Source organism: Talpa occidentalis, unplaced genomic scaffold (assembly GCF_014898055.3).
Source record: "Talpa occidentalis isolate TD23 unplaced genomic scaffold, MPIMG_talOcc4v2.1 talOcc4.13, whole genome shotgun sequence".
Taxonomy (NCBI): domain Eukaryota; kingdom Metazoa; phylum Chordata; class Mammalia; order Eulipotyphla; family Talpidae; genus Talpa; species Talpa occidentalis.
In genome coordinates this window covers 39,145,113-39,168,953 of record NW_023601322.1, presented here as the reverse complement: position 1 = coordinate 39,168,953, position 23,841 = coordinate 39,145,113, and the positions used below count along the sequence as shown (strand labels likewise).

At 41.6% G+C, this 23,841-nt stretch overlaps 1 protein-coding gene and 1 pseudogene across 3 annotated transcripts in view; both read right to left on the bottom strand.

Annotated features, from left to right (window-relative positions):
- TMEM241 (transmembrane protein 241) overlaps positions 1–23,841 on the bottom strand; it is a 158,193-nt gene that overhangs the window by 64,796 nt on the left and 69,556 nt on the right. For 2 of the 3 annotated variants that reach the window (XM_037508735.2, XM_037508736.2), the window contains one exon: positions 20,256–20,349. In XM_037508735.2, the coding sequence (XP_037364632.1) occupies positions 20,256–20,349 (94 nt within the window). Of the gene's footprint in view, positions 1–17,497; positions 17,872–20,255; positions 20,350–23,841 lie in introns of those variants that run through there. The other variant, XM_037508737.2, reaches the window with a different exon arrangement.
- LOC119243139 (DNA-directed RNA polymerase II subunit RPB11-a-like) lies at positions 21,771–23,796 on the bottom strand (annotated as a pseudogene).

The window sequence follows — 23,841 nt, the reverse complement described above, 5'->3', positions numbered from 1 at the left end:
ACTAAACATTTGTCAAATATTACTTCTTTGCTAAGTGGTATAAAGGGTCAAATAATGTACATATACTTAGAACTTCAATTGTAGAAGACAAACAGGGAATTTGACATTACCCTAATTTTCCCTCAAACTCAATTCACTGACAGCCTAATGTGGAGTCAAAAGATTCTTTATCCTAGTACTTTTTACTTTCTCAACTGTCTTGGTTTTATTTTAAGCAGTAAGTGCACTCACCTACTATTAAACTTAAAGAATGATGGGTTTCTGCTTATTTTTTAAACATTTGTTCTCCTGATTAAAAATTTCTGCCAGTCTCCAACGTTAAGCAATATATGCTGTGCTTCTGAAAAGGAAGGCCATGTGGCTAAGATGGTTTTATTTTCTAAGTTGTTTTGATTCACTCAAAGGATAGATCTGATCTCTGCAGTCCATTTTTAGAAGTGAAATTAATTTAAGCTCACAGTTTTAAATAAAAGCACCATAATTATACTTATTCCAAGACTATGAGGATTTTTTCATCTCCTTTTGATATAATAATAACTTGAACTCACACTATTGTTATAGTTAGCAAAATGAAGGTGAAAGAATAGATATGCTAAAGATATATATCAAGACCTCCCGGCAATGTTTAAAGATAGGAACTATGGTACCAATTTGGTAAAAACTCTTGCTATTTTTGATCTGCCTCCTTTCTTAATCTCAACAATTCCCAAAGAAGTATCATTTAGGAGAAGTGAGCCCATGATATTCAGGGCTATGCCCTGGCTCCAAGTCTGAGCACACTCAGTTTTACATGACCAAAGTCACAAATACACAATTCCATATAAATAGACAAAGCTGGCATAAGACTCCCTCCATCAGCTCAATTCTACTTAAGGGATTTACACAAATCACGAAAACTTTTTTGCACACACAACTCCTGGTACTCACAGCAAAATATCAGAATCACCTCTGAACTCTTATGCTATGGACTGAATTATGTGCCCCTCTTAAATCCATGTTGAAATTCTAACTTCCAATGTGATGTTATTTGGCGAAGGGGCTGATGGAAGGGAAACAGGGCAGATGAGGCCATGAGGATGAGGGTTCCATGATGGGATTAGTACCCTTATGAGAAGAGACTATCTCCTCCTCCTTCCCAAGTGACAACACAGCAAGATGGTGGTCATCAGCAATCCAAAACGGTGTCCTTGGCTGGAACCTTGATCTTTGACTGCCTCTCTTCCCCAACTATAAGAAATGTCTGTAATTAAGCCACCCAGTCTATGGAATTTTGTTATGGCAGCCTCAATTAAGACATTATTCCATGCTCTTTTGGAGAAATTTTATCTGCAGTACCTGGCCTCTTTCCATCACAGATTACATAGCTCATTTAGGAGGTTACCTTACCTAGGACCCTGTTCTCTCTTCCCTAATGAGACCCACCTCATTGCTACTTTTATCTTCTTTATTGCAGGTACCGGTTTCTAGGGATCAACTAACCTTCTGATTACAAATTCTCCAACCTAGGTTTAAGCTCTGTATCAGCAAAGATGCATCTATTTTCAAGTCATGTTGGGAATGGGGGCACATATTACAACCCATTTTATTTTTCAAATATGTGATACAATCATGATTCTGAAATCAAAAACTAAAACTATACCCAGGAAAGCATCTCCCTACACCCCCAGGGCCCTATGCCCAGTTCTCTCCTCCGATCAAAGGCCATCTTATTTCTAATGCATTAAAGTTTATGCTTATGTAAGTGAATATGAACAGATTCTATTATCCCTGTATTTTTAAACAAAGCTAGCAATTACATACAGTTTTAGTCTCTGTGTATTTTTAACAGTAATATATCTTGGAAAACTTTCCCTGCAGTACATATAATATCAATTAAAAAAAAATAGTATTTCTTTGGCCCAAGAGATCCAGTCCCCTATTGACAGAAAGAGGGTTATTTTTTCTGTCTTTTGCTCTAATAATAGTGCTGTTCAGTAACCCTGACATATGCTATTCTAGATTGATGAAAATATATCTGAAGGTTAAGTTGCCAGCAGTAGAAGTAATGGGTCAAATGGTATACACACCCATTTGTAAGTGTAGTAAGTACTGCAAAGCCATCCTCCATTGGTTAATACAACTGACATATCCACCAGTAAGGAATACAGGGCTTGCTCTAACCACAACCTTGTTAACCAAACATGCTGATTTTTTAAAACTTCAAGCCACTGCTCAAGATGTAGGCTTAGGATGGTATGAATGCAGGTAGGCTGGCAGGGTAGCACTATGGCTCAGTGCTGGCTGCCAGAGCCTCAAACAGCAAGGGCAGAAGCAGAGAAAGATGTCTGTGGCCTTGGGAAGCAGGCGCTCCCACACACAGGCTCTGGGGAGCCATGACCACACACCCTGTTCGAATCACTACTCAATCCTCAGTGCCCTGCAGTGCCCAGCAATCCAAAAGGGTGTCCTTAGCAGACCCCAACCCTGCTGGAACCTTGATTTTGGACTGCCTATCTTCCACACCTTTAAGAAATGTCTGCTATTTCAGCCACCCAGTCTATGGAATTTTGTTATGGCAGCCTCTTTTGGAGAAATTCAGCTGTCTGCTGAATAAACAGATGAACCAGAGGGCCAACGGTGTCCAGCAGAAAGGGCAGGAGATTCTCCTGCAAAAGGTATGTGCCTGTATCTAAAAGAAAATGTGCATGGGACAGAGATTGGGTTCCTCCCTGAGGTTCAAGGAAATGCAGTCCAGATACCAGGGGGAAGGATTTCACCAGTGGATTTAGTCTGAGGACATATGTGGCATTGCCTCCTCTCTGTGTTTTGGACAAACTGAGGGAAAGTAGTTAGAGAAAATGGCACTCTTTCATCTGCTCCATGAAGACACTGCAAACCCTCATTTTAGCCTTAAAGGTTACTCAGATGTTCACCATGTTTTCTTCCTCTTTCACTGCATTAAGAAATACCCACTCTAAGGGAAGGGAGTTAAATGAGAAACCAATAATGAGCAGCTAGCCTTTATGCTGATTTCTCCAGGGAAGGAACAGAGCAAAGAACCCCTCGGGTCCAGAGGAGTAGAGCCACCATGTTCTGCTGACCTCCTCAGAATGTGACACAGGGCAGCCTGTGCAATCCAATGACCCAAAGACTGGGTGCAGAGATGCACTGCACCAATGAACACTTTTGAGTAAGACTTCTGAGCCAAGTTACCCTAAAAGTGCAATGGATTAACTTTGGTTTGCCCAGTACCTTGGCCAAGAGCTTCCTGTGAGTGTGTTGTGTGCAGGCATGGTTTGCCCCTCAGCCACCACCTCAACCGGCCAAGGCTCTCTGGGACTTTGTAACATATTTATGAAACTAGAGAAACTCATCCTCAAAACCAGGATCTTAGCTGCTAGAACATGTGCATGATAGTCATGCTACAACTGGTAGGGGAAGACACAGCCATTTCTGCACATTTAACCCTGGAACTTCTCAGCTCACCACCAAGGCAATGGTGCATGGGCCTTTGCAATGAGGCTAGTAGGGCAAGCAAGGCTGCTGCTGAAAGCAAACTGCTGTGCAGTTCGGACATGAAGACAGGGAGGGCTGGACAGCAGCTTTATCACAGAAGCCAGTTTTTCTTTCCTTTATCAAGGCCATATCATCGATCAGACATTGTGCTAAATGCCAGGCCCTCAATACATCTATTTCCCTGGATTCGATCAACCCAAGAAAACTCTGGATTAGGCAGCTGCACCGACTGCCTCTCCCCAGCTTGGCCCACTATAGAAAGCATTAGCAAATTGCCCATCTCTTTGGGCTTCAATTTTCTTACCCGCCCCAAGAAGGGAGAAATATTCCCAATATTGTTTCCTAAATACCAATTGGTAAAGAATGATCCTATTTCTGCAAAAACAGACAAACCCAGTTACATGTACACGGAGACAGTCCCAAGGCACACTCCGAAATGTCCCACCACGGTGGGATCACAAAGGCTTTCTTATTTTCATTAAACTTAACTTTCTAAATTTTAAAATATAGTTCTTTCAGATTTCTTTAATGAAGGGAGTTGAACTAAATGGCTTCCTAGGTTTTTTCTAAAGGTGTCATAATAAAAATGAAAGCCACAAATGAAGGAAAATGCTATTTGCTTTGGTCATGGTGAACACACCCTAGAGTTTAACCCTAGCAGAAAATATAAGACCTAACTAACCAAGGAACTGCGCCATTGGCCTCTCCACAGCCTGGCAGTGCTGGCTCACATGTGGGTGCAGCTGCTGTGCTATCTGGCAACGCATATTCCTGAGACATGTCCAGGCAGCAGGGGCTTAGCTCTGCCTGGGTGGCAGGTTGAATTCCTTGACTTTCATCTGCTCCCCATTAGTTTCCTTCAGGCTCCCTGTTTCCTGGAGGTGTTTTCTGTATTGTGCAATGATTATCCATTAAGAACAACTACAGCAGCAACAAAGTGTGGGGGAGCCCCATTATGACAGAGCCTTCCCCAGAGATCTCACGAATTACAATCGCGCTCACACTCCATCTCCTAAATATCACCCACACTGCAAGAACCCCCATTGTTGAATCTTTCAGAAGAGGGGTATCTGTCAAGGTCTGCCAAGAGGGATGCAGGTTTTGCAGTCAGGGCCTCAGTTGGAGTCTGAATTTCCTTACTCTAGCTTAGACATGTTACATAATGTCTTTATTTCTTCAAGACTAAAATGGGAAGAAATGCACATGGTTTAAACCATCTAAGGCTGTGATGAAAATTAAGGTGAGAAACGTGTCCATGGGGCTTGGTGCATAGTCAGCATGCAACCCATGTTAGCTACATACAACCACTTTATTATACCAGGCATTCAATGAATGAGTAGGTCTGAACTGAAAGTCAGATTGCTTAATGAGCTGCTCTCTATGGAGTAAAAATCACATTGTTTTGTCAGTGGCATGATGAGGGAGAGTGGGGCTTTCTATCACCAGGGAAGGGGAGGTGCTCTTGCATTGCACAGAGCAGAAGATGCTGGCTAAGGAGCCAACAGCCTGTGGGACGCTGCCGATGATGGCACATGAGGCAGTCTGCAGGCTGGCCTGTGTCAATCATCACGCCCTTTCTCACCTCCCCAGAAGGCTGCGCACCTCACCAACACTGCACCCACAACACACACTAACAGGCATGTACAACTCAATATGCAAGGAGTCACCAACTTGGCCAGCAGCTGCAAAGTGGGACCAAGAGGAAGGGGACCAGCACCATAGGCCTGAGAGCATCCACCAGGGAGGCGCCCAGCCCTGGTGCGGCGGGAGAGCACCATGAAAAGCAGAACCTCACTGAATCACAGCACCCGGCCGACAGCTTGGCAAGTCTGCCATTCTTACTTAGTCATAGCTCCTAACAGCACCTGACAGGGCATGGCCTCACCAATCGAGCATAAGTGGAACAAGGCATATGCTGCAGTGCTACCGGGAGTCCAAGCCCACTCTCTTTACCTTGGCAATGAACTGAACTGTCATAAGAATCCTCTCCAACCATGGCTTTCAAGAGAATTGGTGGCCACTGCCCAGAACAGCGAGACATCAGCAGGAGGGTCTTCCCTTTCGCCAGTAAGTGAAAACCCAGTACAGGACAACAAAGCACAGACAATGTCAGAGCAAGAGCAGGAGAAGCTTTCCAGAGAAGGCCAGCACCAAGCCTTCCAAAGGAAGCTTCAGCACTGTGGGCTGTGCATCAGTCCAGGCCCTCATCAGATTTTTAAAATTACAGTGTAACATAAACACAGTGAAGTGCATGAAAACTTGAATCTTAAGCATACAGCTCAGTGAGTGTTTACATCCATAAACACCCATGTAATCACACCAGAGATACCAAACTTTGCAGCACCTCCCAAGGCTCCCTCAGGATCCTTCTCAATCAAGACATCCCCCTCCTGCAAGTTTCTTTTATTGCAGGGCTATTCCATTACATCACTGGATCACAATTTATTTTTCCTTGTATGTATGGAATATTTCCTCCAGTTTGGGGCTACTATGAATAAAACTACTGTGGATTTCCTTAAACATATTTTGTTTGTTTTTAAATAACAGTCTTACTGAGCTGGAATGTGCATAGCCTGTTACAGCATACAACTCCATCATTTTTAGTATATTTACAGAGTGGTGCAACTACCACTTCTATCTAATCCTGTAACACTGTTGTTGTGGGTATATGGTCTTCATTTCTCTTGTACTACACCAGGGGTGGGGATGCTGGCTCATAACATAGACATTATTCAACTTTAGTGTTTTCTAAATTCGAAATGTTATTTCACATCCTCACCGACACTGCATTTTATCAGTCTGACTTGTCTGTTGCCATCCTGGTGGGCGTGTGTCTCCACTTCAGTCCCAATTCCCATTCTCCTACAACTAACCCAGTACAGATGGAAAGTTGCAATTGCACCATTGCAGATTCATCCAACAATCTTGGGGGTGGTAATTCTTTTTATTTCTTTTAAATAAACACCTACAAAAGAGTTTCAAGATAGTAGATACAATGACAAATTAGGTTCCCTGAATTACTTGAAAAATTGAAAAAAGCATTTTAGAATCTATGATGCCACATGAATGTGACTTTGTATTTCTCTAGAGACTACACGAGAAAAAGGAAAAAGGCAGAAGCAAAAAATGTTTTCTATCCACAAAGATCAACAGCTCTCAAACTATAACAGGTTGCAAAGTACAAACAGCATTTAAAAAATTTCTCCTTTCAGGAGCCTCCCTGCTGGTGCAGGGGTTAAAAACAGCGCTATCAAGCTACCACCAGCCACTGCAGCATGAGTTCAATCCCAGCAGGCCAGGGAGCCACTCACATGGCACAGCAGACCTCTCCTGCCTCGCCCCTTGCTCACCTCTGCAGTGTATTTCAGTGGACCTGCCTGCTCTGCTTCCCACTCTCTCTGGTGAATCCTCCCCCCCCCCACCCAGTTCTTGTATGCATAAATAAATATTTTTTAAAATTCTCCATTCGCAAAGGAAAAGCTCATTATTTTCAAGTAACAATACAATACTAAACATTTGCTGCTCAATACACATTATTTCATGCATTGCAACATTTTTGTGAAATTATACAATTAGTCCCACTTTACAGATGAGAAAACTGCTACACAAGCTAAGTAATCTTTCCAAGGTTACCAAAGAGTGGGCTTCCTACCCAGATCTTTCTGTTTCCAAAATACTGAGTTATTAGTCACTACTCTCTACTGTCTTGTCTTTTTAGCCTAGAATAGGGTAGGTCACCCTATAAATCTCTGCTGAATAAATTTGCTAAATATAACTTCCCACAGAGCAACCTGAAGAAAATTTCCAAGGAAAAGCAAGCCCTCCTAGACGTATAAGTACTGAAATCAGGTCTTGTATTACATAATTTTTCAAGTGAACAGTCAAGTCTGAGTGTAACTTGAGGATAATAAGAACAACCATGACTAACGTCACAGAAGATGCATCCCGACTTGATCAGATCCGGTGGCTCTCACAGCAGTGGATGCGTGGGCTGTGAAGAATCTCTACTGTCACTGGCTGTGGACTCAGAGCTGGACCGGGGTGCTGTGGGGGTACAGGGAGAGACACAGCCTCTCTGTTCTTAGGCGTGAACTCCTTTTCTGATTTCTTGTGAGCTCCAGGAGGATGAACTTACAAAGTGTATTCCAATGGAAGGTAAAGTTGAATCATTGACAAAACCTCCCCTACCAAACTGTTGCGGATCCAAATCAACCACCTGATGAAACGGCAGCAAACGTTGGCTAATTTGGAATAGAAATGCCAACACTTCTTACAGTAGAATTTCTCAGGTGAAAATATAAAGTCTGAAAATATGAGACCACTGTTACTCTCATTTGAAGAAAAACTTTTCGTGGGTGAAAATCCTCCTTTTGGGGGAGCATGAGTAACAAAAGGTTACTTCTGGGTCAATCAAACTGAGCATTTCCACTTCCAAGAAGATAAATCTATTTCACTATGAAAAAAATTAAAAAAAAATTTTTTTTGAGGGCAATATTTATGGGGAGCCAGGCATTCTGCTGGCTGTGGACTCCCTGAGTATCCCAGGCTAACACCCCAGTAGGGATCCGGGAAGTACTGCTACCTGATTCTTATTTTTATTTCCCTAATAAGCCTGATTCCTACCATTACTTTCTTCTCTTGACATGGAGGTGAGGGAAAGTGGTGGGCATTTTATTTATGAAAAATAAGTAACTTGACTGACCGCTTACCTACCATATGTCATAATCACATACCTGGAAAACTGTGCAGAAAACAGATAAATAGGGAATAATGGCCTGGGGTGTGGCAGGAAAGAAACCAGAGAGGATTCTTCTTGAAGACAGATGTGACTGAGAGCCTGCTCCCCTGTGCACCCCCCACCGCACCAACAGAAGTCACAGAACAAGGAAACAGATGGGGCAATGCAGTCAGAGAGATCTAGTTCCCCAAATCTCCTCACAATACGCCCTGTAAGTGCACAGAAACAGTCAAATAAAAATTACTAACATCCTAACAGTGTTTACGTACACACACACACACACACACGCAACAGGCAATCCATTGTTGACCTAAAAAACTCTTCTTGCTACACATTTGACTAACAGACGACTATTTTGGAGTCATGTAAACAAGTACAACCTGCTTATACTTACAGGCTCGCCGTAAGGTCCATGCAGTCTACTTATATGCAAACAAAAACAACATCAAAAATTTTAATGACTCAGCCAGTTCCCAGTGCCAAGTTAGAGTCAAAAGGGGAAAAGTATGTTAGGACTGCTTTTTGTAAGAAAGGAGAGAAATTTTTAAAAGGAAAACATGAACAAATGACTATACAGACTTTAAGCAAATTTCATTTTGGGGGATAAAAAAGAACAAGTGTAGGGAGGGCCTAGAGGGGTACCTGAGGCCCCAGAGAGCCAAGCCACCTAGATTACAAAGGAACAGGGAACAGAATTATTATTTTCACGAAATTGTGCCAAGTAAATATCTACTGAAAGTCTTTCAAATATGATCACCCTCTCTAATATGTGTCAAAACTTAGCTTTTCCATAATAAAAGTCCACGTGTTTAGATTTCCCAAGACGGTTCCCTTTTGTTAGCGACAGCAGCTCATTCTCTCGGGGACACAGGCGTTCCTTCTGCCCTCTCTGCCCAGTTTTGAGCAGGGGAAGCCACGTAATTACAGCTGCTGCTGCTTTTCACCAGTCTAACTGGTTCTTGTCCCATGAAGCCATACAAAGGGGTTCGCACACTTTTAGAGTAATAAGCAGAGAGAAGCATCTTTATTTATAAAGAAAATATTTAGAGGAAAAAAAAAATAAAAGCAAAAACTCCTGGCCCCCAGATGTCTGAGAGGGGCAAAGATGCCCTATGGGTCTGTGTCTATGGGGGATTTTTTTTTTTAAGATTTATTTATTTATTTATGCATACAAGAACCAGGGTACAGGCCAGAGGCGTGGGGGATAGGAGGATCCACCAGAGACAGAGTGGGGAACAAAACAGGCAGACCGACTGAAATATACTGCTGAGGGGAGCAGCGGGCAAGTCAGGGGAGGTCTGCTGCACCATGTGGGTTGCTCCCTGGCTGGGGATTGAACTCATGCTGCAGTGGCTGCGGATAGCTTCAAAGGTTGTGTCTTAACCCCTTGTGCCACAGGGATGCCCACTATGGGAGATATTTAAACTTTTTCCCCTCTATTCTAAGATCCCTCACACTCTTTGTGCTTGGCTCTCTCCCAGTGGCCAGACTCCTCTGGGCAGGTGTGCCCATTTTCCCAGCTCTTATCTTGGAGTTTCTCTTTTACTGCCCCTCTCCAAGGGCTAGTTAATTCTCTCAAGATTTACTGTCCTGGTTTATTTAGTCTTCCTGGATTTTCTGCCCTCATCTCTGCGGTATGTTTTGGTTAGTCCCTCCTTAGTCCCCCTGAAGTTCCCTGCCTCTACTGTCCCTGGAAGCTGACTGCTTAACCCTAACTTGCCCGAAGACTCACAGGTACAGGCCTGAAGTGCTCTCTGCTGATTACCCTAAGTTCAGTCATACCTTGGGGAACTTAATTCCAGGGATACAGATGAAGTGTTTTTAGGAGGAGAAACAAACTTAAGCAGAAAAAATGGCACATTTAAAGAAATGCACATTGCAAGAGCACCACTGGGGCAGTTGCAAGAACTTCACAAGATGCATGCAAACTTCTAATTTTACTTCTGATGTGAGCGCATAGACCTACAAGGGTACACGTATCAATAGCACAAGACCATGCATTTAAGCGTTCACTCAGCCGGCGCTCGCTTACTCAATACTGGCCGACTACAAACTGAGCACACAGCAATTCATTCCCTAGTGGAAGCCCTGTAAACTTTCCCAAGTAACTGGCCTTTAGTTGCAAAAATCACATTAAATTTTAAATTATCTTGGATACTAGCAGCACACATAAAACCTTGCAGTCAGGAATTTATAGAAATTTGGAGTATTTCCTCAGTAAATGAACTAAAGCAGCCTCATTCGGGTCAAAATTGTGAAATCCAGAATTGTTACCATATTCTTGCAGCACAGAACATTGAGATGATCAATGGCACTAAAAATAGCCCCGAAAAAATTAAGAGTTCATAAACAGAAACAAGAAAAACAACAGCCTGATCCAAAATAGCAAAATGTCCATTAACATCACTCACTTCCCTCTGAATTATTTTGACAATAGGAAATGGAATTAAAATTTTTCCTTTAATCTAAAATTGTATTTCCCCACCCATGTGCCCTCTGGGAAAATCTTGTCCATAAACGAGTAATTCCCAGATAACCAACTTATTTGCTGTTTCCATACAATCCCACGATGACAGACCGTCTCCTTAACTTGACACTTCATGTTCCTGTCGCTTCACCAGTGATGTCATGGAAAGACATCGACATGTTATGATTGCCCAGAGAGAGACTGTAAAGGAAATTATGTTGCTGCCTCTAGATTTAAATTTTCCATGAAAGATGATTCTTACTGCCATAGCTGCTTAGATTATGAGAGAGAAAAAAAATGATTTAATTAGGAAACATCCATAATAAGATTTTTAAAGCACACACTTTCAACATAAAAGCTACATTACAGCACAGCTTCATTGGGCTTATAAATTTATTTTCATCAGGCCATTCCAGAACACATTAAGGTGCTGAATGATAACTGAAGGAAGAAAATAAAAGGAATATGAAACTACTACAGAGAAAGTTATCCATTATGAGAGTTCTTAAATGTGACAGGAAGAAGGAGTGAGAGACTTGGGAAGTTGAGAAGATGGAAGGAATACTAATAGTGAGGTGAGAGAAACAGCCTCCTCTTTTGTGATTCCCTTTAACCATCCAGGAATTGAGGAAAGACAAGAGAACTCCACACCCAGCAGATGGTGACAATGATGATAAGAACAGTGAAGAAGATCATAAAGAAAAGGAAGTAATTGTGCTCACTTCAGCAGTATATCTAAAACTGGAATGATACAGAGAAGATTAATATCCTGAGATGGATAATGTGCAAATTTATGAAGCATTCTGTATTTTTTTTGTAACTATTTGAGGTGATAGATGTTTACTAGGTTACTGCAGAGATTATTTCACAATACATACCGATTGCCTTATTATGTTGTATATTTGAAATGTACGGGGAGGGGAGGAAGTAATCATAGTAACATAATACGAAGTAGAAAGAGGAAAAGAATTAACACTATTATCATGGACTTCACTAGTGAGAGTAAACACGATGGGCATTATAACTTTACTTCCAAGAATTTCACTTTTCTGTAGTGTGTGTGTGTGCGCGCACGCGCGTACATGTGCCAAAAACTGAAACTCAAAATTTTTAGTCCAGAGCTTTCAAGAAAGATTTATTTACTTGTTACTTCCTTAGATGTTCAAGGTATGATTCAATGTTAAGCCTTGGAATTTCCCTGTAAGTATATCTAAAAAATTTAAATGGAGAGCAAAAAATTACGTTATTTAGAAGTTATGAAATCTGTATGATTCCATATTAAAAAGACTCTAAGCTTCTTCTTTTTCCTTCTTTTAATTCCACCAGAAACAGCAAGAGTTTTACCAGCTGCCTTGGAGACATCTGAAAATTCCAGATGTCTGAACCCTAATAGCATCTATTGACGACACTTTTACAAGTTCATCCTGTACTTAAAACAGGTTGAATTTTATCTAGTAAACTGAGGTAACCAAGACTTCTTCTTCATTCAATACGTTGGCAATAGGTCAAGAGAAACATCAACGTGTCATCAAAAAAAGAAAGACACACTTGGAGACCTGGCAAAGCACCCTGAGATCGATAGTCAAAATTCAGAAAGATTCCTATCCAGTTAAGAGTTCTTCGTAAGAGTAAATCAGAGGCTGAAACTTATCAGCAGAACCTTCTCAACTCTTTTAAGAGAAACTCCTACATGGGAAACATAGTTCAGGACAGCGGTCATGTTGCTACACAAGAGGTGTTGTTATGGAGACAGCTTTGAAGGCTCCCTGGCAATTCCAGTGTATAATTAAGGCCAGTGACCATGGAACAGCCAGCAGGGTGGTCTCCATGGAAACCATCAAACATACATTTTCACAGGCACAGGCAACTGTTCTGAATCAATGACTCTTTATGTAGGTTTAAAAACATTGTGAATGGTGCATCAATTGCTTCTTTTGTTAGACAACGTCTGATTAAATATGCCATAAGAGACCTTGCTTGCATGCAGGCTGAATTCTGAGCAGTGTCAAAGAGTAGGCAATCCACAACTAAATTCACCACTGAGAACTAGTGGAAACAGATGGTAAATTCCATTAATTTGGTAAAGGACTTAAACTAGAAGCCAAGGAAGACCTGCCAACTGGACACTCACTATTACCCCCATTAACATTCCCTCCACCCAGCACTCAGATGCTCCAAATATTATTCAACCCTCTCAATCAGATAGACATTATTATTATTATACTTGTTTACAGATGAGAAAACGAACACACACCTAGAAAATGGCAGACTGATTTAAAGCTAGGTCAAACTTAAGTCTCGACCCATGTTTAGATGACTACATAATACTGTGTGTTTGCTAAGTACTTTGTCACTCCCCAGATTCATCCCCACACATTATCTCACATATTCTGCTTTTATTTTGAAATATTGAGGAGTCCAAGTTCTAGGCATTTTCTAATTCGGCAACATTTCCCTCCTTGATCCTGTCTCTGTGCCCCACTTCTGCACCACCACACACTCCAGGGTTGAAGACTCACACGGGACCACGTCTAGGAGGACTTCTCCATCTGCCATGAGCAGCAATGGGAGGGGGGAAAACCTGCTTTCAGGTTTTTTGGTTGTCAAAACTCTAAATAAAAACAGGGATAAATATTCCAATTAACCGCTGTACCATTAACATATAATCTCTCAAGAGAGAAGGTGAAATTTGATGATAGGGGTCAGGTGGTCAAGTGGTTTCCTAATATTCTGATTGGTAATATCAAAGACTTTCAATCTGGCAAATGCTTTCTTAAGTAGGTACTAAGAATGAATGATTAGGTTCCTAGCAGACCACCATTACCTAATCCTATAATTAAATGTAAATGCCACCAGCATTTCTTCTTAAATATAGTCAATACTGTGAGAGTTATCAGAATCATAACATTCCAGAGCTATCTTTAGATATCTTCTAGTCCTGACTCCTTCCTTTATGGATGAAACAACATATGACTAGCAATGAGCAGACAGGGAGTGTTCTTTCTTTTCCTTTCCTTTTCTCCCTGAAATCCCAGTCCCTCAATTTCACACCTCATGGCAAAGCCTCCCTCCCATCACCGCCTTTCTGCTGTGCCTGAGTACAAAGGCTCTCTCCGTTTTCTCTAAAGCTACCCTTCCAAACTCCTTCCACCTCCTATTGAAGCTTGTTCTCTATTTCAACCTGTTCTCTAGGGGGATCACAATGTTCTATCCCCTTCTCAGGTATTCTTGAATATTTATGATCCATCTTCTGCCCCACTCCCACCCTTGTCCTTTCACTAAAACTGTTTCCCAAAGGCTGGCAGTGTCCAAGCTCTTTTCTCAAACAGGATCTCTTTGAGCTCTTGGCTGCATTTTATTTTATTTGTTAAAATTCTTCCTTGACGTCCTTTCACTGAACTTTCCTGGTTTCTTCTTTTACCTCCTAGCTATTACTTCTCTCTCCTTAATATTGGTCTCTGGCATCAAAGTATCTCCCCAGTTAAGTGCTAGCCCTCTATTCTGCTCTCCCCAAACCATTTCATTATCTTAGTGAGCTCACCTCTGTATTCATTTTCTTGAGTTCAATTCCATCTCTCTTATTGGCAAAGACCAAGAGATATGCAAAGCCCCTGCATTTCACCCCATGTTTTCAACACAAAGCAGCTCCTTTTAGATGTGCTTTCACCATACACATTTGTCTAAAACATATTTCTCCCCAAAGATGTTATTTCAAGATCAATCGCTTCTGCCATGGATTTCGTGTGTCTCTGACCTTAGAGACATTTGTCATCTTTCCTATCCATCAGTCCTAGGTCCAAACCATCATCACCAGCCTCCTATCTGCTGTAAAGCCCGAGTCTTTGTTATCTCTTTATCACATCACACAATAATTATGTAAAATAATTAAATTTTCTTTCAAATTGTCAGTCAAGTTTGACCTTATTCTTGCCATTACTACTTTAATTTAGCTCCTTTCTAAATGCTTGGAATTCATTTACAATTTGTTGAAAACACCACAGCCATATTGACCTGCCTGAACACTACTTTTTAAATATTTTATTTTATATAATTCTTACATCATTTTTCATCTTTGCACAATGTACGCATTTTCTTTATGGTTATATTCCCCATACAATTGCACCCCCCCTTATTTTGACTCTAGTCCTTCCTTTTCCCACCTCTTCCTCCCCTCCACCCCCCGTAGTGTGTCTCTGGTTTATAGTTGCTTGTTGATTTTGATTTTTACTTTGTATTGATTAGTCTTTTTCCTGGCCTCTTATTTAAGTTTTCTAAATTTCTGCTATGACTGAGACCATCCTGTATTTTTCTTTTTCTTTCTGACTTGTTTCACTGAGCATGATCCCTTCTAGCTCCATCCATGTTGCTGCAAACTGCATGAGCTTATCTTTTTTGATTGCTGAGTAATATTCCATTGTGTATACATAGCACATCTTCTTGATCCAGTCATCTATTTTTGGGCATCTGGGTTGTTTCCAAAGCTTAGCTATTGTAAATAGTGCTGCTATAAACATAGACATGCAGGTGCCTTTGGAATTAATGAAACACTATTAACTGGCAGTCTTGCTCCAATGTTCACAACAGCCTGTGCAGCTTGGCTTTTAGGGCTTCCTATCTCTCTCTGTGCCCAATTTTCCCCTCGCCCCTCTGCTCTCTCCAGCTCCTCTAGTCAAATTTATTTCCTCCTGGTTCCTCACCTGCACATCTGTCTCAGGGGCTCCGACACTCACCCAGGAAGGCCCTCATCCCATTATTCCACCTTTCCCAGATAACCAGCACTTGTTGTGTCAGTCACTCTGCTGCCTCAGTCTACTCACACAGCTCTCCCTTCCCCAACTCCTGAAGTCAGTAACACCTGGCTCAGCAATGTCTTCTAATAGCCTCACACGAGCTACTTTTACCTTCTGTGGTTTATAAGATACCTTAGGCAGGAACCACACATGTACTAATGCTTTCCTACCACTCCATGGCTCCAAGGTTTACCTAATAAATGCTGACTAGGCTAAAAAAATCACTCAAAGAGATCATTTATCTTGATGTAAGACACTTCTAAGACCACCAAAACTATAAAAATCAAGTATATCTTAAAGTCCCATGGAATAGTTGTTCCAGGCAGGCAGTAAATGATGACACAGGAAAAGACCTCGGAAAGGCAAGTGAGAGGCGTGGGTGTGACACTCAGGTGCCCACCTCACCCATCCTGGCCCTGTGTGCATTAAATACCAACAATCAAAAACCAAAACCAAATCAAGAGACACATCTAAGGCAAACTACAGAAAAATTATTTTCACAGGGTCATAAAAAGAAACAGCTAAGACTTGGTTTTCTGGTCAACCCACCACACTGCCTTCAGGAAACAAAATGGAGGCAGCTTAAAGAAAGTGTTCTTACAGAGAGAGCTTTGAATTGGAGTAAACACCAAATTCCTAGCACCCTATAAGGCCAGTGCTGCTGTCTGGGGATGCCTCCCTTCTCCTGGCTCATCCTCAAGAAAAACTCACTTGGCCTCAGTTGTTTCTTCCCAGTGGAGGTTGAGAACTCTGCTCGATTAGAACCTAATAGGATGAGACAAAGCATTGCTCAATCCAGGAAGAATTCTCATGTAAGGAGTTAAAAAAATCTGCTGGAGAAACCCAGTAGGAGAAAAACAATCATCACAGCTTTACATGTCTACATATGTCATTGCTTTTCCCTTAAATTCATTTACTTCTTCCTGCATTCATACTTTACAGATGGGAAGGGGGCCCAAGATTTATGAAGATGCAGTTAGACTTCATGTGCCTGAATTCATCAAAATCAAGGAAGAAATTTTTTAAATTTCTTTAAATTTAAACTTTTTTAAAAGGTTGCTAAATATTCTGTTGTTTTTAGCTTCTTAGACTGTTTCTAAAATTTCCAGAGAGAAAAGCAATGATAGCGATAACAATAAAAAGTGACTTAGAAAGCACTTTTTTCCCATGAGGAACATAATCAGACCCAAGGAAGAAAGCAAGAAAGATGAGGATAAGATAAAAGCAGGGATGCTTTCTTTCAGAACTCGGAAGTGACGAAGTTCCAATTCCTTGGAAAATGACAGAAAATGGGAACTTTTGGAGCAAAGAAGGCCCCGAGTAACCCCGCCTCCTGAAACTGTTATTTCAGTTTTTCACAGAATCCAATTATCCTCTGGGGCCAATGGAGCATCCTTCTGCATTATTTTCCCAATGTGCAGGCACCCAGAAGAGTCACAGTGACATCATGGGGAAATGCTGGATTACTAAGTATAACTAACTGCATTTCAAATGTCAGCACATTTTGATGTGAAAGTGGTCCCAAGAATGGATAAATATTCTGCCACTGAAAACAACAGTGTTATGGTCAAATAGAAAAGAAAAGAAGAGAGAGGGATAAAGAATGAGATAGAGAGGTCAGTCCTGAGACTAGCAAAGACCTTAATGGCTCATCTAATCTGATCTAATCCTCCACAATTAAGAAGGATTAGCATTAAATTGCAGAAACCAATTAAAAATTTTACTTTTTGAGTTAACTACAGAGAAGAAAATTGTATGTCTTTCAGAGTTTTCAGAGAAAAAAAATAATAAACAAAATGAAGATTCATAAAACTAATGGTCAAATAGGCAAAGTCATATTAGAAAAGAAAAAGTAATTCTAAAGGGTAAGATTTGAACACTGTGCTTTCAGCATTACTATTTTAGAGTTTTCAGGGATGATTTATATGCCATAAAATTCCCCCAATATAAATGTAAAATTCAATGATTTTTAATGAACAAATTTAATAAACTTAATTGATGGTGCAACCATTACCACAAGCCAGTTTTAGAACATTTCCATTACCCAAAAAACTTCCTCAAGCCTAGCTGTAATTCAATGTCTGTTCAAATCTTTTGATCATTTTTAAATTGGGTTGTATGTTGCCTCATCGAACGAAATGTAAGAATTCTTCATATATTTGAGATTCAAGTCCTTTATCAGATACATTTATCCCCCTTGGAATTCACTGAGCTTCTTAGATCTGTCAATTTAGGTTTTCATCAGGTTTCAGATGTTTTCTGGATATTACTTCTTCAAATATTTTTCCTCCACTTCTCTTCTTTCCTGTAATTATTAATAGCTACGAAGATGTGCTGGATGTTGTCCCACAGGTTTTTGAAGCTCTGATCATATTTCTTCACTAAAAAGAAAAAACTTTCTTATTTATTCCTTCTTCTGTCACCTCAAATCTGTTATAAAGTACCTCTAGATAATTTTTACATTTATTTCAGTTATTATACTTTTCAACTCCAGGATTTCCACATTTTTTCCCCTTAATCATTACTATTTCTTTATTGAGATTCTGTATTCATTGAGTCTTTCCTTTAATTCTTTATACTTTCCTTTGGGTTTTGCAGTCTTTTTTGACCAAAGCCTCTATCTGAGGACAGGTACTCAGACAGTTCCTATTGACTGCTTTCTTCTTGTGTGTAGATCATGCTTTCTTGTTTATCTGAATGCCTCTAACTTTTGTTGTTGTTGAATCCTGAACATTTTAGATAATATACAGCAACAACTCTTAACTGTCACTTTCTTTTTTTATTGGTTTTTTAATTTTGTATATTTTTACATCATTTTTCATTTTTTATACAATGTATGCATTTTTCATCTTGGTTATAGTCCCCATACAATTCCCACCATCCTTGTTTTGCTCTTACTCCCTTCTTCCACCCATCCCCTACCCCCTTCCCATAGTGTGTCTCTGGTTTATAGTCACTTACTGATTTTGATTTTTACTTTATTATAATTGGTCTTTTTCCTGATCCCTTATTTAGGTTTTCTAAATTCCTGCTATGAGTGAAACTCTCACTTTCTTAGAGAACTGCTCCTGGTATTGTCGTTTTGCCTGTTTAGTAATATTCTTAGACTAAGTCTATGAAATCCCTCCCTTACAAGGTACAGTTCCCGATGTCTTGATTCCATTTATTTCCTTGTTTTTATTTTTAATATTGGCTTCCTGAGGACCATCCACATATCTGCATAGCTTAGTTTTCTGGCAAAGATTAGTCAGAGATTTTGCTCAAACACCTTGAACCAGAAAGGCTTGTTCTCTCTGCTTCTGACCCTGTGTGTGGGCTAGGGAGCACACTCAAACTTCAGGTGGTTTCCAAGCCTTCCCCAGCTTTTGCTTTCTGCTGGCTCTCTCACATCTCCCTGTGTATACAGAGAGGCTCCAGTAGCCAGAGATGCGTGGGTGTCTTGGGCACACTCCATCTCTGCTGCTCCCAGACAAGGTTATCTGGGAAATGGAGAGTGAGGAAGTCCCTAAAGGCTTCTCACCGCTCAAAACTACCTGTTAAATTCCCCCACTGGGTCACTGCTTACTCGGAAGAGACTATAAACTCAAGTTAATGGAGCCCTGGCTCTTCTTTTTCATTTATTACTGAAAAGGCCACTTTAACAATAATACGCCAAATAGTAGGAGCCCTTTTTTGAAAGTGGCAGCATGGTATTCTGCTTGTAACATCACATTGACAAAGCTAGGGAGGAGGGAATGGGAGCAGCCTCAGGCAAGAATGCCACAAACTAAACCAGAGCGTAGTAATTTTCAAAAACAAATGTTAATGCCTCTGGTCAAGTTTTAGAGAACTGGAATGGGTATTTCTGACAATCTTTTCTAGCTTTCCAGATCTGTTAACCTCCTCATTCTGTCAAGCTGAAAGCCAGTATCTTAGTCACTCTCTAAATTCTGCTGGAATAAGAATTAGTGATGCTATTAAAAAGTATTATTAGTGCATTAGAAACATTTTCACCCTGTAAGTGAAAACCTCACCATGAAATCTTATTTTCAAAGAAACATGTTTATTTTTGTTTTCTGGAAAGAAAACCCAACAAACACAAAGATAACTAAAGGCACAAGTGCAAAGGATTATTTCACTAGATTAATCCAGAAACCTCAATGAACATCCTGCTAACTTGACTCCCTTGCTGATATTAGAAAAATGAAATGCTGCAGTAGAAAGAAGCTAGTTCCAAAGCATTGCAGAGCTGCTTTTCTGTTCTGTTTCCTTCTAGTTTTCCCTGCTCTCTGCCTTATGCTTTAACCACAGTCAATCAGATACACAATAAGCATTCTCACAATAGCCCTTTGTCAAAGTTTCCCAATTGTCCATTTCTTTTCCTTTCTCTATCAACTCTGTCAGGCTGAGACCTCTTGGGCAAGTCACTGAGCTAACCACATGCTCAGAAGACCTGCCCCCATGCACCAGGAGTCTTAGAACTGGAGAAACCATGGAGATTCTCATGGCAAAACCTCATTTTCAGATGGAGAAATTAAGGCTCAAGGAAATGAAGGAGCTTAAGGGCATGTGTGAAAGTAACTGAGGACATGTTTCAGGCATGTGTGAAAGATAACATCATATTGAATAAACAGGTGAAAGGTCTCAGAAAGTGTTACCTGGATGAATGGAGGCTCAATGACTAGAAATGATTTCATGAAGAAAACCTGACATTACACAGGCTCTGAGAACACTGGACACTAGAGATCCTCAGCCAGATTTTCCCCACCCCTTCCCTTTCTCTTACCTTTGCAAAGAAAATCCAGGCTGCACACTGCCCTGGGGCCATAAGGCTTTTTAGCTTCACTGTGCTGAACATGAGAAAGAATCCTAAAATTCCACTGGAAAAAGAAAATATTTTTTGTCAGTGAGGCCCACCCCCTTTAGCCATTAATTTTGTTACATTTTACTAGTTTTTAATCATTACACAACCTCTGTCTCACCTGTTTTCTAGTGACCTCTGGATTAAAAACTCCAAAAACTAAAAAAAATATCATTAAGTTCTACTTTGCTATGATGAGAGCATTTCATTGGAGGTGGGTAGGGGTACAGACATTTGAGAGGTCTCTGACTAAATCATCAAAGAAAAAAAAGTGGGGGTTAATACTTCCTGCTCATTCCCATAGTGTTTTTTGCACTTAGTGTTTGCCAAAGTAGAGATTCTATTTTTTTTTTTTTTTCAAGTAGAACAAACTGCCAAGGAAAGGCTGCCAAAGTGAAACTTAAGAGGACAGAGGATCTGGAATGGCCCCTGGGCTCATGTAAAAATCTGAAGTGGTGGCTGGCTCAGAACAGAAGTCCCCCAAACTAGGTGCACCTATGAATCTTCTAGAAAGCTGGGCTTCAGGAGAATGCCTAAATCAATGCATGTGACCTGAAAAAGCACCCCTCTCCCCATCCTCCTCAGAAAGCCTGAGGATGGGGCAGCATTTCAGAGACCATTCAGAGCTCTGGACCAGGAAGGACAAACAGACACAGCAGCAACCTGGGGAAGTAGCGGCCGGTGATGGAACCTTTTTCAAGAGCCTCACTGTGTGGCCCAGGGCAAAGCAAAGAGGACTCTAGACAGAACGGTCACTCTGGCATTTGGAGGCAGCGCAATTGGGGACAAGAGTATGTCAGACCCCAAAATGTAAAGAGAGGCTGACTTCCTGGAAGTGGGAGCTTGAGTGTGACTTTTATTTGAAGTTGAAAACTGAAGAGAGATGACTGCAGCTGCACCCCAAGCCAGAGGGGCAGGTCGTACAGGCTGTACCTCATGTGTACCTTGCCATGTTGCCCTCTGTCCTTTATTATAGATGCTGGTGTGTGACTCAGCCCAGATCCTGAGCTCTGAGAGGGAGAGTTCCAATCGTGGGCTTCCCTGTATTTTCCCCCAACAGAGCAGAGGATGGTGTGTTGAGAGAGTATGCATAACAGTGTTTCTTGAGTTTACTTGGAAGCAGACTGAATGGAATTAAACATACTTAAGGGGCCTCCTCTGGTGGTGCAAGCAGTTGAGCGCCACGCTGTGGAGCTGTCCGCAGCCTTTGCAGCGCTGGTTCAATTCCAGCTGGCCGGCAAGGGTCCCACATGGCGCGGCAGACCTCTCCTGTCTCGCCTGCTGCTCCCCTCAGCAGTGTATTTCGCCTGTCTGCCTGTTCTGTTCCCTGCTCTGTCTCTGGCGAATCCTCTCACCCTCCCGTGCCTCTGGCCTGTACCCTGGTTCTTGTATAAATAAATAAATCTTTAAAAAAAAATAAACATACTTAAGGCCAAATTTCACAGAAATGTATGTCTTCACTTTATTAGGTTAGTTCACAGCCACATTCTCAGGGCAGGACCAGAGCTAGGCATTGGGTTTCCTTTGTGTGTATTTCAGCCTACTTGGCCCAGATGATCTGTAAAATCTGTTGAGATTTACATCCTCAGTCATGGGAGACAGGACAGCTGTGGATTAAGACACTGAATGATTCACCCCACAAAGGCAAGCAGGCTGGAGTCAAGGACCTGGATTTCCCTTCACGGCTATGCTCACTGAGCCTCATAACCTTGACCAGATCCCCTTTATTCCTTCCTGCTCCCCCATCCCGTCCCCTAAGATTCTCTGCTCTTAAAGGAGGAATAAGCGTAGCAGCCATCATCCTACTTTATGGAAATCAGAGACTTTCAGAATAGAAGGTTTCTGACCCCAAATCTCATTTTACTAATGAGCAATGGGAGGCACAGGCACAATTAGAATCCAGGTTGCTGAATCTGTCAACAGTTCTCCGTGGCTCTTCAAAATTCATCAAAGAAATGTGCTCTTGATCAGAGACAAAGTGACACATTCAAGGGGCCATGGCTGCGAGGTTAGAAGTAGAAATCGAGGCAGCCAATCCTCCCGGGGCTCCTCCTGGAGGCTTCCACCCACTGCATCCAAGGAAGGAATGATCTCGCAGGAACCTGTCCAACCTCCCTCTGGTCTTTTCCTCTCCTTTCTACCTCCAGCCAGAGCAGATGGTGATAATGGCTGTCATTAAACCAGGAGGCATGTTTCAGGCTTTACGTTGTTTTCGGGTTTTTTTTTCTGGGTCTTCCTGCCACTCTTTATCAGAAAGAGAAAACAATCTATGTACAGGACACATGGGGGCAGCGGGGAGCGGCTCATCAGGATATCCACAAGGAGTCCGCGGCTGGAAGAGACTGCTTTCTGCTGCATGCTTGCAGAAGGACCCATGCAGGGTAAGAAACAGTTGCCAAGATGCCTTTCAGCCAATGTTCAGTTCCTTCTTGGTGGTCTTTGATGGTCACCTGGAAGCACTCTTGCTGCAGGGAGAGCTCACTGATGAGGTCTGCAATGCTTTAGGCAAAGGCCTCCTGGGGCTACAGATCAGGGTGGTCTGTACGTGGGGGAGGATCTTGTGCTCCAACGGCTGGAGGACTTTGTAGCCAGCCAACAGGCTTATGGGTCCTTCAATAGCTGCAATTTAGTATTTCCTAGCATGCAATCTTTTTTGTTGATGTGAACAAACAGGTTTGGGGCACCTTGGTTTCCTAGTTAGTGATAAGCTTCCCCCCATGGAAGAGCTAGAATGTCTAGAAGACCGGAAGGGCATTCATGCTTGCACCACAGAGGCGCTCAAACTCCTATACATCTTATTTATACACACAATCACCCTGTACTGGTATTATCTTTCTACTTGACAGATGAGAAAACTAATCTTGGGAGAAACAGGATAATTTGCTCAAAGACCATACAATCAACCAGTATCAAAGCTGGAATTCAGCCCCCAAGTCCAAGGCTGCCACCATATCAGACTACATTTTTGAGATGTCCATAGAAGCCTTTCTAATCAAAAAGCCTTCGTTTCCCAGCTATAACAAAGCTAGTGGAGTGGGGATCCTAGCAGGGAAGGGAGATAGGTGGGTTTGAACTTGTGTGTATCTAAATATATCCATTTAATCAGCCTACCTACATCCTTGAGTGTTTCCCAAGGCCAACTAGTAATGGTCCCCATGTCTAGCTATTTCCTAGTTGCTGGTCTCCAAAATCTGCTTCTCAGAGTCTTAGGGTTCAGTCAAGATTTTCGGGAGGCTGTCTTTCAGGAGCAAGAAGGAGGCCAATTTGGAAACCTAGAGTTGAAATTCTGGACCCAAATCTTTTCCCGGACTAAATCAGTATCATCAGTTTTATGTAATGAAATTTTGTGTAAAATTTACTTGTGGAGAAAATCAAAGTGGGGGAATCCTAGCTCCTCTACCAGTTTGAAAACCACTGCCCTGGTGGAGGAACAGGACAGGATAGGGGTCCCCACAGGCTCCAGGCCCCCCGCACTCCTGAGGGTAGTCACAACAACCCGGCCAATGGTCAC